General features: G+C 41.7%; 1 protein-coding gene across 42 annotated transcripts in view; it reads right to left on the reverse strand.

Moving 5' to 3' along the window:
- Positions 1-13,163, reverse strand: part of LOC142250958 (uncharacterized) — a 345,599-nt gene that overhangs the window by 322,696 nt on the left and 9,740 nt on the right. For 39 of the 42 annotated variants that reach the window (XM_075323314.1, XM_075323336.1, XM_075323323.1 and 36 more), the window contains exons 2-10: positions 12,717-12,740; positions 10,613-10,687; positions 6,668-6,751; positions 6,365-6,391; positions 4,013-4,051; positions 3,054-3,092; positions 2,740-2,778; positions 554-592; positions 247-285 (exon numbers count right to left, since the gene is read on the reverse strand). In XM_075323314.1, coding sequence (XP_075179429.1) covers positions 247-285; positions 554-592; positions 2,740-2,778; positions 3,054-3,092; positions 4,013-4,051; positions 6,365-6,391; positions 6,668-6,751; positions 10,613-10,687; positions 12,717-12,740 — 405 coding nt within the window. The remainder of the gene's footprint in view (positions 1-246; positions 286-553; positions 593-2,739; positions 2,779-3,053; positions 3,093-4,012; positions 4,052-6,364; positions 6,392-6,667; positions 6,752-10,612; positions 10,688-12,716; positions 12,741-13,163) is intronic. The other 3 variants (XM_075323317.1, XM_075323310.1, XM_075323318.1) reach the window with 2 other exon arrangements.

The raw sequence follows: 13,163 nt of genomic DNA on the forward strand, positions 1-13,163 counted from the left end.
CCCTCCACTTCTATTGGATGGCTGCTGTCTGACGTCGCTGTGACGCCGCACAAACCGCCCCCTTAGAAAGGAGGCGGTTTACCGGCCACAGCGTCGTCGCAGGGAAGGTAACTCCGTGTGACAGGTGTAAGCGATGTTGTGCACCACGGGCAGCGATTTGCCCGTGACGCACAACCGACAGGGGCAGGTATATATCGATATCGCTGCATGTAAAGTGCCCTTTAGTCTTTCATAATGACTACTCACTGGTTGTTGTTGGGGTTGGAGTAGTTTTTAATAGTGTTGCTTAAAAAATAAAAAGAAATTAGATATTATTTACATTTCTTATTTATTAAACTATAATATACACATGCCAAGATTTTATCTTTATATAGGAGTCATGAGGATGCGCAATCAGGCAAACAATCTCAATTGTGCAGACAGCATTAGACGCTCTGTTACAGACAGATAGATAATACTGTAAATGTTCTACCCATGAAAAAGTGGAAAAACTAGATTCTGATTGTATACTACCCAAATAAAGCAGAACACGTCTTCCGTAACAAGTACTCACTGGTGGTCGTTGGTGTTGTGGTTGCTTTCTTTGTTGTCGCTTTACAAACACAAGAAGTTAGATATTATTAGATACATTTCTTATTAATTATGTTCAATGTTATTGTTAATTTTCCTTAATTAGTTGTGATCGATACAATGATTTATGTAATATATTGTAGGGAGTACAGTATTATCTTGACGACCATTTTTTACTCATGGTTATGTAAAACCCAAACCCCTGGGAGAATTACTGATCTATATCACATAGTGTGAAGTTGATTTAGTGTTGGGTTCATGTGTTCTTTCTGGAGTACAAACAGTTAAAGGGAACCTGTCAGGTGCAATATGCACCCAAAACCAAGAGCAGTTCTGGGTGTATATTTCTAATCCCTCCCTAACCGTCCCTGTATCTAGTAGCATAGATAAAGACATCTTTAGAAAAAGTATTTCTAAAGATCCTTTATGATATGCTAATGAACGCAGGTACTAGTCTCAAGGGCATTAGTTCCTGCGCTCATTCCGCCCTCTTAGCATGGTAGCATGCCCACACGGACATAATTACATGCTATACAATGAGCATCATCAGCCGTGACTCATGTACCTGTGCCCTCTATCACCGCTGATCAGAAGTCCCTGTCACTTCTGGTCATGCGCACTAGACCTCTCTGAAGCCGGGACGCGTCCACCCGGCTTCATTCTGCGCATGACCTCGTAAAAAAATATTTTAGGCTGAACTGTGAGCCATGAATGCCCTAATGTCTTCACCTTTTTTACTTCAAATTTATATTTACATCATCATCGCATTACTTTCAGAGGGCCAAATAGGTGATAGTCCGATGTGGCAAGATCATAATGCTCAATGTTGTCATCAGTCGTAGATCAGGATGGATGTCAGACTCCTACAACAATACTTGTGCAACCTACTTTGAAATTCTCCATCCCTTTGCACACACTTCTCGAGAAAACACTTTCTCTATATTGTGCAGTATGAAACCATAAAAATGAATCCCTGCTCTTCTTTTGTACAAATCACAAGTGAGCAGGCCATTGTTTTTTGCAGTGCAGTCACAAATTAATTGATGTGATATCTTCAAACCTGCAGATTTACATTATAGTATGATCGAAGAGCGGACATTTTTGACTCCCTATGGGATATAGGTGGATTAGGAGGAATAGCGCCTAAGCATTCAGTCAGCAGTTATATTAATTGATTGGACAGATTTAGTTTCCTTGTTGTTACATAGAAAGAGTTGTTAGAGATAATGCCAGAGATGAGACATTTTTTCAGTTTGAATTCGCCAGCTTTGCCAAATTTTTACTAAAAGTATGAAAGTACTGGAAAGCCTAAAACTGCCCTGAAAAGATGTATAAGGCTATGTGTCCACAGGACAATGTACCCGCGATATATCCGCAGGTTTACCGCAGCTGCTGGCCGGAATCCGCAGCTTTCCATAGCTGCGGGATTCCAGCAAAATATCTGCGGAAATCCTGCGGACATTCATGCGACTTACCTGCGGAAGTCCTGGCCTCTATCTCCATAGTGGAAAGGCGGGACATCCGCAGGTATTTCCACATGAATAATTGACATGCAGTTACATGCGGCTGCGAGACAACCGCAGCCACATATAACACAGCATTGATTCAGTACTCCCCAAGGATAGGATAGGATAACATGGGAAGTGTCTGTACTTGCTAGAACCTGTGGATTTATCTAGAAAATCCAGATAAATCCACAGGTTTTCCACGGTAAAATCCGAGGGTACATTGTCCCATTGGCACATAGCCTAACAATCCGAGGTCTCATAGATCATGGTTGTGATGTCCTCTCATTATCCAGATGTTCCACACAATTGCTGCTGCACTTCCTGCTTTTGCTTTTATACAGGCTACAATATTTCCCCTGGTTGTGCTACACCAAGTGATTTTATAGCTGCAAAGAATTATAAAAAATCTTGCCCAGCTTCACCTGATTTTATCTGGGCATGCTTCGGCTGATATCATGTTCTGCAATATGTGAAATGATTGTGGCCATTATAGGCAATTTGCGGGGTTTACCAAATTCCTAAAATGCCGAGACAAATTTGATTTCCATCACACTGATTCTGTAATTTCTATATAATTCAGAAGACGACTCAGAAAATGTATAATCTGATTATATAGTGTGCAAAAAAAAAGTAGACTATGTCTTCCATAATGACTACTCACTGGTTGTTGTTGAAGTTGGAGTTGTTTTTAATGTTGTTGCTTAAAAAATAAAAAATAAACGGAAATTAGATATTATGTACATTTCTTATTTCTTAAACTACATTATACACATGCCAAGCTTTTATCTTTATATAGGAGTCAGGAAGATGAGCAATCAGCCAAACAATCTGCATTGTGCAGACAGCATTAGATGCTCAGTTACCGGCAGGTAGATATTACTGTAAATGTTCTACGCATGGAAAAGTGGAAAAACTAGATTCTGATTGTATACTATCCAAATAAAGCAGAACATGTCTTCCGTAACAAGTACTCACTGGTGGTCGTTGGTGTTGTGGTTGCTTTCTTTGTTGTCGCTTTACAAAAACAAGAAGTTAGATATTATTAGATACATTTCTTATCAATTATATTCAATGTTATGGTTAATTATTCTTATTAATTGTGATCCATACAATGATTTATGCAATATATTGTAGGGAGTACAGTATCATCTTGATGATCAGTTTTTACTTATGGTTAACTACATTTAAGTAAAACCCAAACCCCTTGGAGAATTCACCAGCTTTGCCAAATTTTTCCCAAAAGTATTAAAGTACTGGAAAACCTCCAACTGCCATGAAAAGATGTATAACACTTCGAGGTACCATCGATCATAGCTGTGATGTCCTTTCACTATCCAGATGAACCACAAAATGGCTGCTGCAATTCCTGCTTTTGCTTTTATACAGGCTACAATATTATATCCTGATTGTACTATACCAAGTGATGTAATAGCTGCAAAGCATTATGAAACAGCCTGCCCGGCTTCACCTAATTTGATGTGCGCTTTCTCTGGCTGATATCTTGGTATGCAATGTGTGAAATTATTGGGGTCATTATAGGCAATTTGCTGGGTTTAGCAAATTCCTAAAATGCCGAGACAAATTTGATTTCCATCACATTGATTCAGTTACTTCTATATAATTCAGAGGACAAGTCAGAAAATGTATAATCTGATTGTATAATGTTGTTGCTTAAAAAAATAAACAGAAATTAGACATTTTGTACATTTCTTATTTATTAAACTACAATATAAACATGCCAAGATTTTATCTTTATATAGGAGTCAGGAGGATGAGCAATCGGCCAAAAAATCTGAATTGTGCAGACAGCATTAGACAAGTAGATATTACTGTAAATGTTCTACCCATGGAAAAGTGAAAAAAAACTAGATTCTGATTGTATAGTATCCAAATAAAGCAGAACACATCTTCCGTAACGACTAACGAGTACTCACTGGTGGTCGTTGGTGTTGTGGTTGTTTTCTTTGTTGTCGCTTTACAAAAACAAGACGTTAGATATTATTAGATACATTTCTTATCAATTATGTTCAATGTTATAATTAATTATCTTTATTAGTTGTGATTGATATGATGATTTATGTAATATATTGTAGGGAGTAGAGTATTATCTTGATGATCAGTTTTTACTCACGGTTAACTACATTTATGTAAAACACAATTCCTTGTGAGAATTACTGATATATATCCTATAGTGTGAAGTTTATTTAGTGTTGGGTTCATGTGTTCTTTCTGGAGTGCAAACAGTTAAAAGGAACCATTCAGGAGCTGTATGCACCCCGGACCATGAGCAGTTCTGGTTGCATATTGCTAATCCCTGCCTATAGCAGGCTTTACACGCTGCGATATCGCTAACGATTTATCGTCGGGGTCACGGTGTTTGTGACGCACATCCGGCGTCGTTAGCGACATCGCAGCGTCTGACACGTACGAGCGACCTTCTACGATCGCAAAAGTGGTAAAAATTGTTGGTGTTGGAGAGGTCGTCCAAAAACCAAATTTTGTTGTCTGGTGAGTAGAGATGTTGTTCGTTGTTCCTGCGGCAGCACACATCGCTATGTGTGACACCGCAGCAGCGACGAACATCTCTTTACCAGCGTCCACCAGAAAAGAAGGAAGGAAGGAGGTGGGCGGGATGTTACGTTCCGCTCATCTCCGCCCCTCCACTTCTATTGGCCGTCCGCTTAGTGACGCAGAAGTGACGTCGCTATGACGCCGAACGCACCTCCCCCTTGAGGGAGGGATTGTTCGGCGGTCACAGCGACGTCGCTGACAAGGTATGTGCGTGTGACGCTGCCGTAGCGATGATGTTCGCTACGGCAGCGATCAACACATATCGCACATACAACGGGGGCAGGTGCTATCCCTCGCGACATCGCTAGCAATAGCTAGCGATGTCGCAGCGTGTAAAGCACCCTTAACTGTCCCTGTAACCAGTAGAATAGATAAAGAGATCTTCAGAAAAAGAATTTCTAAACATCTTTTATGATATGCTAACGAAGCCAGGGACTAGTCTCAAGGGCGTTACTTCCCTTAGCTAGTCGGCCCCCTTAGCATGTAAGTACACCCCTTTGGGCATGCTAACATGGTAATAAATTTCAATATTCTGTGTCCATGTGTGAACAAACTTTCATAGTCCCTCGTAAAAATATATTTTAGGCTGAACTGTGAGCCACGAATGCAACTTTTTTTTCAGATGTAAATCTACAACATCATAGGACTGTTATCAGACGCCCAAACAATATGGCAAGATCGTGGACGAAGATGGCTGTCAGATTCCTACTTAATTTTTCAACCTTGTGCAACCTGCTTTCAAATCTTCCATCCCTTTTATTAAAATTCAAATTCGCCAGCTATGCCAAATTTTTCCCAAAAGTATGAAAGTACTGGAAAACCTCCACCTGCCCTGAAAAGATGTATAACACTCCGAGGTCTTCATGATCCTTTTTTCCTCCTCCGATGAAGCTGTAATATTCTATATGTGAAACGTACGTTAGGTCTCTCCTTGGCCTCCTGTCTTCCTCACCACCGATTTAAGTAAGCATCACTGATGTATTTTTGAGCACTTTGCCCTGTGTCTGGATCATAGTTGCAGCTTATGTCCTTGTTCACATTCAGGAAACTGTTCCATGATTTTTTAATGTTTTTCAGGGCTCAGATGACGTTTCCAGACTTTTTGCACTTACTTCTTTCGGTGTTGTGGTTTTGCTCTATATGGTCTAAAACCCCTCTAAAATGCTCTAAAAAGAATTTTTGTCTTACTGTGCATTTAGCTTTTACTGTGCAATTTGGTAGGAACAGGCCTATTGGTCTTTTTCAAACTTGGATCCTTTTTCATTTTTGTCTGTTTTTATCTTTTTACATAATAAATTGTGTAACTTTTTTCACCAATTTCTGTGTGCGATCATACTCTTATTTCTCCTGTATTTATTAATAGAGCCGTGATGTTCTCTCACTATCTAGATGTGCCACAAAACGGCTGCTGCATTTACTGTTTTTGCTTTTATACAGACTACAATATTTTATTTTGATTGTACTATGCCAAGTGATGTAATAGCTGCAAAGCATTAAGAAACAGGCCGCCCGGCTTCTCCTGATTTTGTGGGAGTAACCTCTGGCTGATGAATTGCTATGCAATATGTGAAATGATGGTGGCCATTTTAGGAAATTTGTTGGGTTTAGCAAATTCCTAAGATGTTGAGTCAATTTGATTTCCATCACATTGATTCTGTAACGAAAGAAAATATATAATCTGATTGCAAAATATGTCTTCCATAATGACTACTCACTGGTTGTCGTTGGGGTTGTAGTTGTTGCTTAAAAAATAAAAAAGAAGCAGAAATTAGACATTATGTACATTTCTTATTTATTAAACTATATGTATTGTATAGTGTATGATTATCATAAATTAGTTATGATTTTATAAAATATTGCAGTTTTTGGATGGGAGCACAGTATCGGTTTTATTGGTGTTTTGTCCATAACTGTCTGCAACACACAAATACCTGGGGAGGGTTCTAATACATATGGTGCTGTATATATGGTTCATTGAGTCACAAAATCTTCACTTTTATGATAAAATTTTTACTCACGAGCACAAATGCATCTACCATCGCACAGACCCAGCAGCGCAGCTAAGCCATAACAATTTGTAGGGAGGCACGTGCATGTAGTTACTACAGATTTGAAAAAGAAAAAAAACATGATTACTAATATTAATATTTTATTTTTTGTATCTATACCTTATCATTAAAATGATTTGAAATAATAACAATTGCAGCATATATACATTCTTATACCTATATTTGAGTTAAAAATATTTTTTGCAATTGGGTTTCATTAAAGGAAACCTGTCAGTTGCAATATGCAGTGAGAACCATGAGCAGTTCTGGGTGCATATTGCTAATCTCTGCCTAACTGTCCCTATATCTAGTAGCATAGACAAAGAGAGCTTTAGAAAACGTATTTCTATAGATCCTTTAAGATAGGCTAATAAGTGCGGGGACTAGTCCCCTGGGCATTCCTTCCTTTGCTAGTTGGCCCCGTTAGCATGTTAGTACACCCCTGTGGGCGTGCTAACACGCTAATGAATGTGCAGCATCAGAGGATGATCTCACTTACCTATCCACCGCCATTGCGTCCAACTCCTGGATTTCAGCTCAGTGCGCATGATCCTGGACTTTCGACTATGCGCACTACATGAGTTTGAAGCCAGGACGCGTACATCCGGCTTCATAGTGTGCATGACCCAAACTCCGGAGTCATGTGCACTCAGCCAAAATCCAGCATCGGGCGACGATGGCAGCAGAGAGGTGAGTGAGATCATCCTATGATGCTGCGCATTCATTAGTATGTTCGCACACCCACAGGGGTGCACTTACATGCTAAGGGGGCCAACTATCCAAGGGAACTAACCTCCTTGCGACTAGTCGCTGGCCTTATTAGTATATCATATGGGACCTTTGGAAATATTTTTTCTAAAGATCTCTTTTCTATGCTACTAGCTACAGGGACGGTTAGGCAGGGATTAGCAATATGTACCCAGAACTGCTCCAAGAGACTAAAAACTATTCTTTTTGTGCAAATAAGAGATGGGACAGCCATTGTATTTTGCACTGCAGTCTCACATGAACTAACGTAACACATTGAAACTTGCACAATTAAAGTTTTAATACAACCGGAATGTAGAAAATTTTTGACTAAAGCTGGCGTCACACGAGCCGATATATTGGGCGATCGCACGAGCGATTGTACCCGCCCATGTCATTTGTGCGTTACGGGCAATTAGTTGCCCGTGGCGCATAAAGTCGTTAACCCCCTGTCACACGCACTTACCTCCCGGACGACCTCGCTGTGGGCGGCGAACATCCTCTTCCTGAAGGGGAAGGGACGTTCGGCGTCACAGCGACGTCACACAGCGGCCGGCCAATAGAAGCTGAGGGGGGGACATGAGCGGGACGTAACATCCCACCCACCTCCTTCCTTCCACATTGCCGGCGGAACGCAGGTAAGCTGTGTTCATCATTCCTGGGTGTCATACGAAGCGACAGCCTCGGGAACGATGAACAACCGGAGCACAGAAGGAGGACCGACATTTTGAAAATGAGCGACGTGTCAACGAGCAACGATAAGGTGAGTATTTTTACTCATTCACAGTCGCTCTTAGCTGTCAGACGGTACGATTTATCAAACGATGCCGGATGTGCGTCACAAACTCCGTGACCCCGCCGACATATCGCCCGATATATCGTCTCGTGTGACGCTGGTTTTACACTTGTATTTGGGTGGAAAAAGAGAAATAGCTCATGAGCCCTCAGCTAACAGTTATCTAAATGGATGGGCAGATTTAGTTTCCTTGTTACATGGAAATAGTTATTAGATTTAATGCCACAGATGAGAGAAGTTTTTAAAATTTGAATTAACAATTGTTGCCAAATTTTTCCCAAAATATGAAAGCACTGAAAAGCCTCCAACTGCCCTGAAAATATGTATAGGGCCAGGGCCACACGGGCGACTACTGTAATCCTCGCATGACACCAGTGTCATGCGAGTGTCACTGCGACTGAGGTCCGATCATGCGATCGGACCACAGCTGCAGGGGGCGGGCTGGCTCTGAGGAGGGACGGGTCAGTGCTGCGGAGGGGAGGGATTTATCTCCCTCTCTCCTCCATTGCCAGCTATCGCCATTCTCACTCTGCACTCGCGGTACACCGGTGTACTGCCAGTGCAGTGCGATTTTTCTCTCGTCCCATAGACTTGTATCGGTGCGAGAGAAACCTGGATCGCATTACACCCGCAGCATGCTGCGATTGCTTCCTCGGTCCAAGTAGGGCTGAGAAAATAATTGCCCATGGGTGCTGACACATAGGTTAATAATGGTCCGAGTGGAATGCGATGTTTTATCGCATTCCACTCACTACGATTTTCATGCTGTGTGACTTAGGCCTAAAGCCCGCTTTACATGCTGCAATATATCTTACGATGTGTCGGCGAGGTCACGTTGTAAGTGAGGCACATCCGGCATCGTAAGTTACATTGTAGTGTGTGAAACCTCCATGCGATTGCGATTGAACGTTAAAACGTTCATTGCACGCACGTCGTTCAATTCCTAAAAATGGAACATGAGGTTGTTCAATGTTCCCAAGGTAGCACACATCGCAGTATGTGACACCCCGGGAACAATGCACAGATCTTACCTGCATCCCACGGCTCCCACCGGCAATGCGGAAGGAAGGAGGTGGGTGGGATGTTTACGTCCCACTCATCTCCGCCTCTCCGCTTCTATTGGCCGGCTGCCGCGTGACGTCAATGTGACGCCGAATGTCCCTCCCACTCCAGGAAGTGGACGTTCGCCGCCCACATCGAGGTCGTATGGAAAGGTAAGTACGCATGATGGGAAATAATGGTTTGTGCGACACGTTCAACAAATTGAACGTGCCGCACATACGATGGGGGCGATTACGATCACATACGTTATCGTATGCTTAATCATAACGTGTAAAGCAGGCTTAAAGCCTGCTTTACACGCTACAATATATCTTACGATGTGTCGGCAGGGTCACGTCATAAGTCACGCACATCCGGCATCGGAAGGTACATTGTAGTGTATGAAACCTCCGTGCGATTGCGATTGAATGGTAAAACGTTCATCGCACGCACGTCGTTCAATTCCTAAAAATGTTCCCGGCGTAGCACACATCGCAGCGTGTGACACCCCGGGAACGATGAACAGATCTTACCTGCGTCCCACGGCTCCTGCCGGCAATGCGGAAGGAAGGAGGTGGGCGGGATGTTTACGTCCCGCTGATCTCCGCCCCTCCGCTGCTATTGGCTGGCTGCCGCGTGACGTCGATGTGACGCCAAACGTTCCTCCCACTCCAGGAAGTGGATGGTCGCCGCCCACATCGAGGTCGTATGGACGGGTAAGTACGTGTGACAGGGGTTAATCATTTATGCGGCACGTTCAACAAATTGAACGTGCCGCACATACGATGGGGGCGGTTACAATCGCATACGATATTGTATGCGAAATCGTAACGTTAGAAGCTGGCTTAACACTCTGAGATCTCATAGATCTGTACCCAACAGCTTTCAAGCTCTTTAATGCAAATATCCTTAATAATGTCAGTGACCTCAACATATATGGCTGTGAGTAATTGTATGATAATCAATGGTAACTAAGGATAAGCAAACCGAACAGTAAAGTTTGGGGGACATACCGGACACCTAGTATCTATGTCTCAAACTCTGTATTTTCATGGAAGTCCATGTCCAAGTACAGAGTTCGGATGCTGCTCAAATAACGAATAAAGATTTTTGAAAGTCTGCAGCGCAGCCAATAAACAAGCTTTACAGCATGGGAAGGATGCCTGTATGCTGCAGTGAACAAAATAAATAAATAAATAAAAAGATGTGGGTCACCCCTATTTTTGATAATGATAACCAGTGCAGGTAAAGCAGACAGCTGTGGACTATTATTTGCCTACATATGGTGCTGTATGTAGGGCTCATTACACATTTATATACATTTTACTCACTAGGACACGTGCAGCTCATACCACACAGGAATGGTATAGGACATTCTAAAAGGGTACACGGGCATGTAGAACTGTCTACAAATAGGAAAAAAACAACAAAATAAATCATGGTTATTAATACTTTACATATTAACAATTATTATTATAAAGAAATTATAAATATAATGAGTGGTGATGGGCAGACCTGGACACTAAAAGTCCGGATCCAGGCTGGTTACCGGTACTAGGTCTGCATCTTCTGGCAAAACAAACACATCAAAACCCCATCATAATGCAACATTTTTATTCCATTTTTTACCAGGAGATACAGATTTGGTGCAGGAGTATGGTGTATAAATTTCGGCACCAAATCTGCATCTCTTGGGAAAAAAACCAACAAAAATACTGTGTTTACGCCATTTCGGTGCAAAAATCCGATGCTGACATTTCACCACCAAATTTACATCTCCTGGCAGAAAACTGTCCTGAAATGGTGTCAAAACAGTTCTTGTGCATTTTTTTTGCCAAGAAATGCAAATTTGGTGCTAACATTTATATACCATATTCCTGCACTAAATTTGCATCTCCTGGCAAAAATATCGCATCACTATTGCGCCAAAACCGCATTGTGATGTGTTTTTTTCCAGAAGATGCAGATTTGGTGCACAAATGTGGTTAATAAATTTCAGCACCAAATCTTCATCTCTTGGCAAAAAAACTAGGTTTTCTGCCAAGAGATGCAGGTCTGTGAACTTAGTATTTTCAGCTGAAGTGAGATCTGAGTTTAATGAGGTAACCTGAGGTCAGCTTACCTGCAGTCAAAGCTGGAGTACCGTGGGAACCTCCAGCTGTGAATGCAAATAAATTGAGTGACGTCATCGCTCATTGCTGTGGTTCAGTCATTCTCTGCCTGAAGCCCACAGCGTATGGATATGTTCTGTGCCCGGCCCGCATGCTGTGCCTTCAGTATGTATGTAGCAGAGGTGGAATCGTGGGACCTTGTGTGTATTACGTCGTAACTGGATGTTTTGGGTTAATAAAGGGGTAAAAGAGGGTGGGTCTTTTTGTATTTTATTTAAAAAAATATTTTTTTCTGTGTTTGTGTTTATTTCTTTTCTCATACAGATTAGTAATGGGGGGTAGACGCCTCCCATTACTAATCAAGGACATAGTGGCAGCTGTGAGCTGTCATTAATGATTTATTGCCACCACACTAGGGCAATCAAGATGAGCTGGGCAAAGTTCCGGGATTGTCGCATCTAACGGAGGCTGCTATTTTTAGACTGGGGGGTATCCAATATCCATGGGCCTCCCTAGCCTAAGAATACCAGCCCCCAGCTGTCAGCTTTATCATGGCTGGGTATCAAAATTGGGGGGACTACAAGCAAGTTTTTTTTTACATTATTTCTGTAAATATTTAAATGAAAAATTTGCATGGGGTCCCTCTTAATTTGATACACAGCCAAGATAAGCACACGGCTGGGGGCTGCAACCTCAGATTATGCAGCAATAATATGTGGGGACCTTTGCCAATGTTTTTTATTTATCTTTACATCACGCTAGAGACACCCACAGAATCTGTATATGCAAGCAGTCAGACATGCTGTCACACACGGTAGGGGCGCAGTCTGACTGCAACCAATCAGAAACGTCGGGACTGCTGGTGGGTGGGGGAAGCTGTGTATATGCATGAGGTTAATGAGCAGCCTCGAAAGTAGCGTTACAGCCGTGAGGGAGACTAATAAGTATAAAGCGCCTGCTTTAATCCCCCTATCCCTTCTACCACCATTTTACTTCCTACTTTGGGTCCCCATAGACTTATATAGGGCAAGCAGTCAGATCTCTGGGATTAATTCCGGGCCTAAAAAAGTGGGAGTTTTTTAAAACCAGTTGGACCTTCTGATTTCAGGTATCTGCAGGTTCATCCATTACTATGAGTAATGCAAGTAAGGGACACAGTACCAAGTGGGAGCAGCACCACCAGTCTGGTAATCAAGAATAGTATTATTTTTAATATTATACAGTACACTGGGCCCATTTTAAGTGAGGACAACCAATTTAACAATGTGTCCTAGAAGCATAGTGAATGGGCAGTATTCTTACTTTAGAAGGAGATTCTACTTACCATTAGGAGGGTTCGCTGAAACTCCTAAAACAAAGAAACCATATAATTGTGAATCTTGAGCTTGTTTTAGATAAAGTCTATCATTGCAGACACAGAAAAAAAATGTGCAGGAAACCTTTACCATGTAGATTTACAATCCTTTAAGTTTAATATGATGATTTTATGTATTAATTTTTATTAACATTTCAATTTTCGCTTTGCTTAAGGGGTAATACCAATCTGTCATTGATGGCATATCTACAAAATATTCTACAAATGTTTAAAACATATGGATCCCATCTCTGAGATTGGCACTTATCTTGAGAACAGGATTTATCTCTCTCTGCTGTGAATTGGATAGGTTGCCTTGCATGTACAGCTCCCTTCATTTAAGAAGCACTGCCGTCAAAGTTGTTATCCACTTAATATATTGCGGTCATCATATTATATGGCACTCTGTACTTATAA

The sequence above is a fragment of the Anomaloglossus baeobatrachus genome, chromosome 9, assembly GCF_048569485.1.
Source record: "Anomaloglossus baeobatrachus isolate aAnoBae1 chromosome 9, aAnoBae1.hap1, whole genome shotgun sequence".
NCBI lineage: Eukaryota > Metazoa > Chordata > Amphibia > Anura > Aromobatidae > Anomaloglossus > Anomaloglossus baeobatrachus.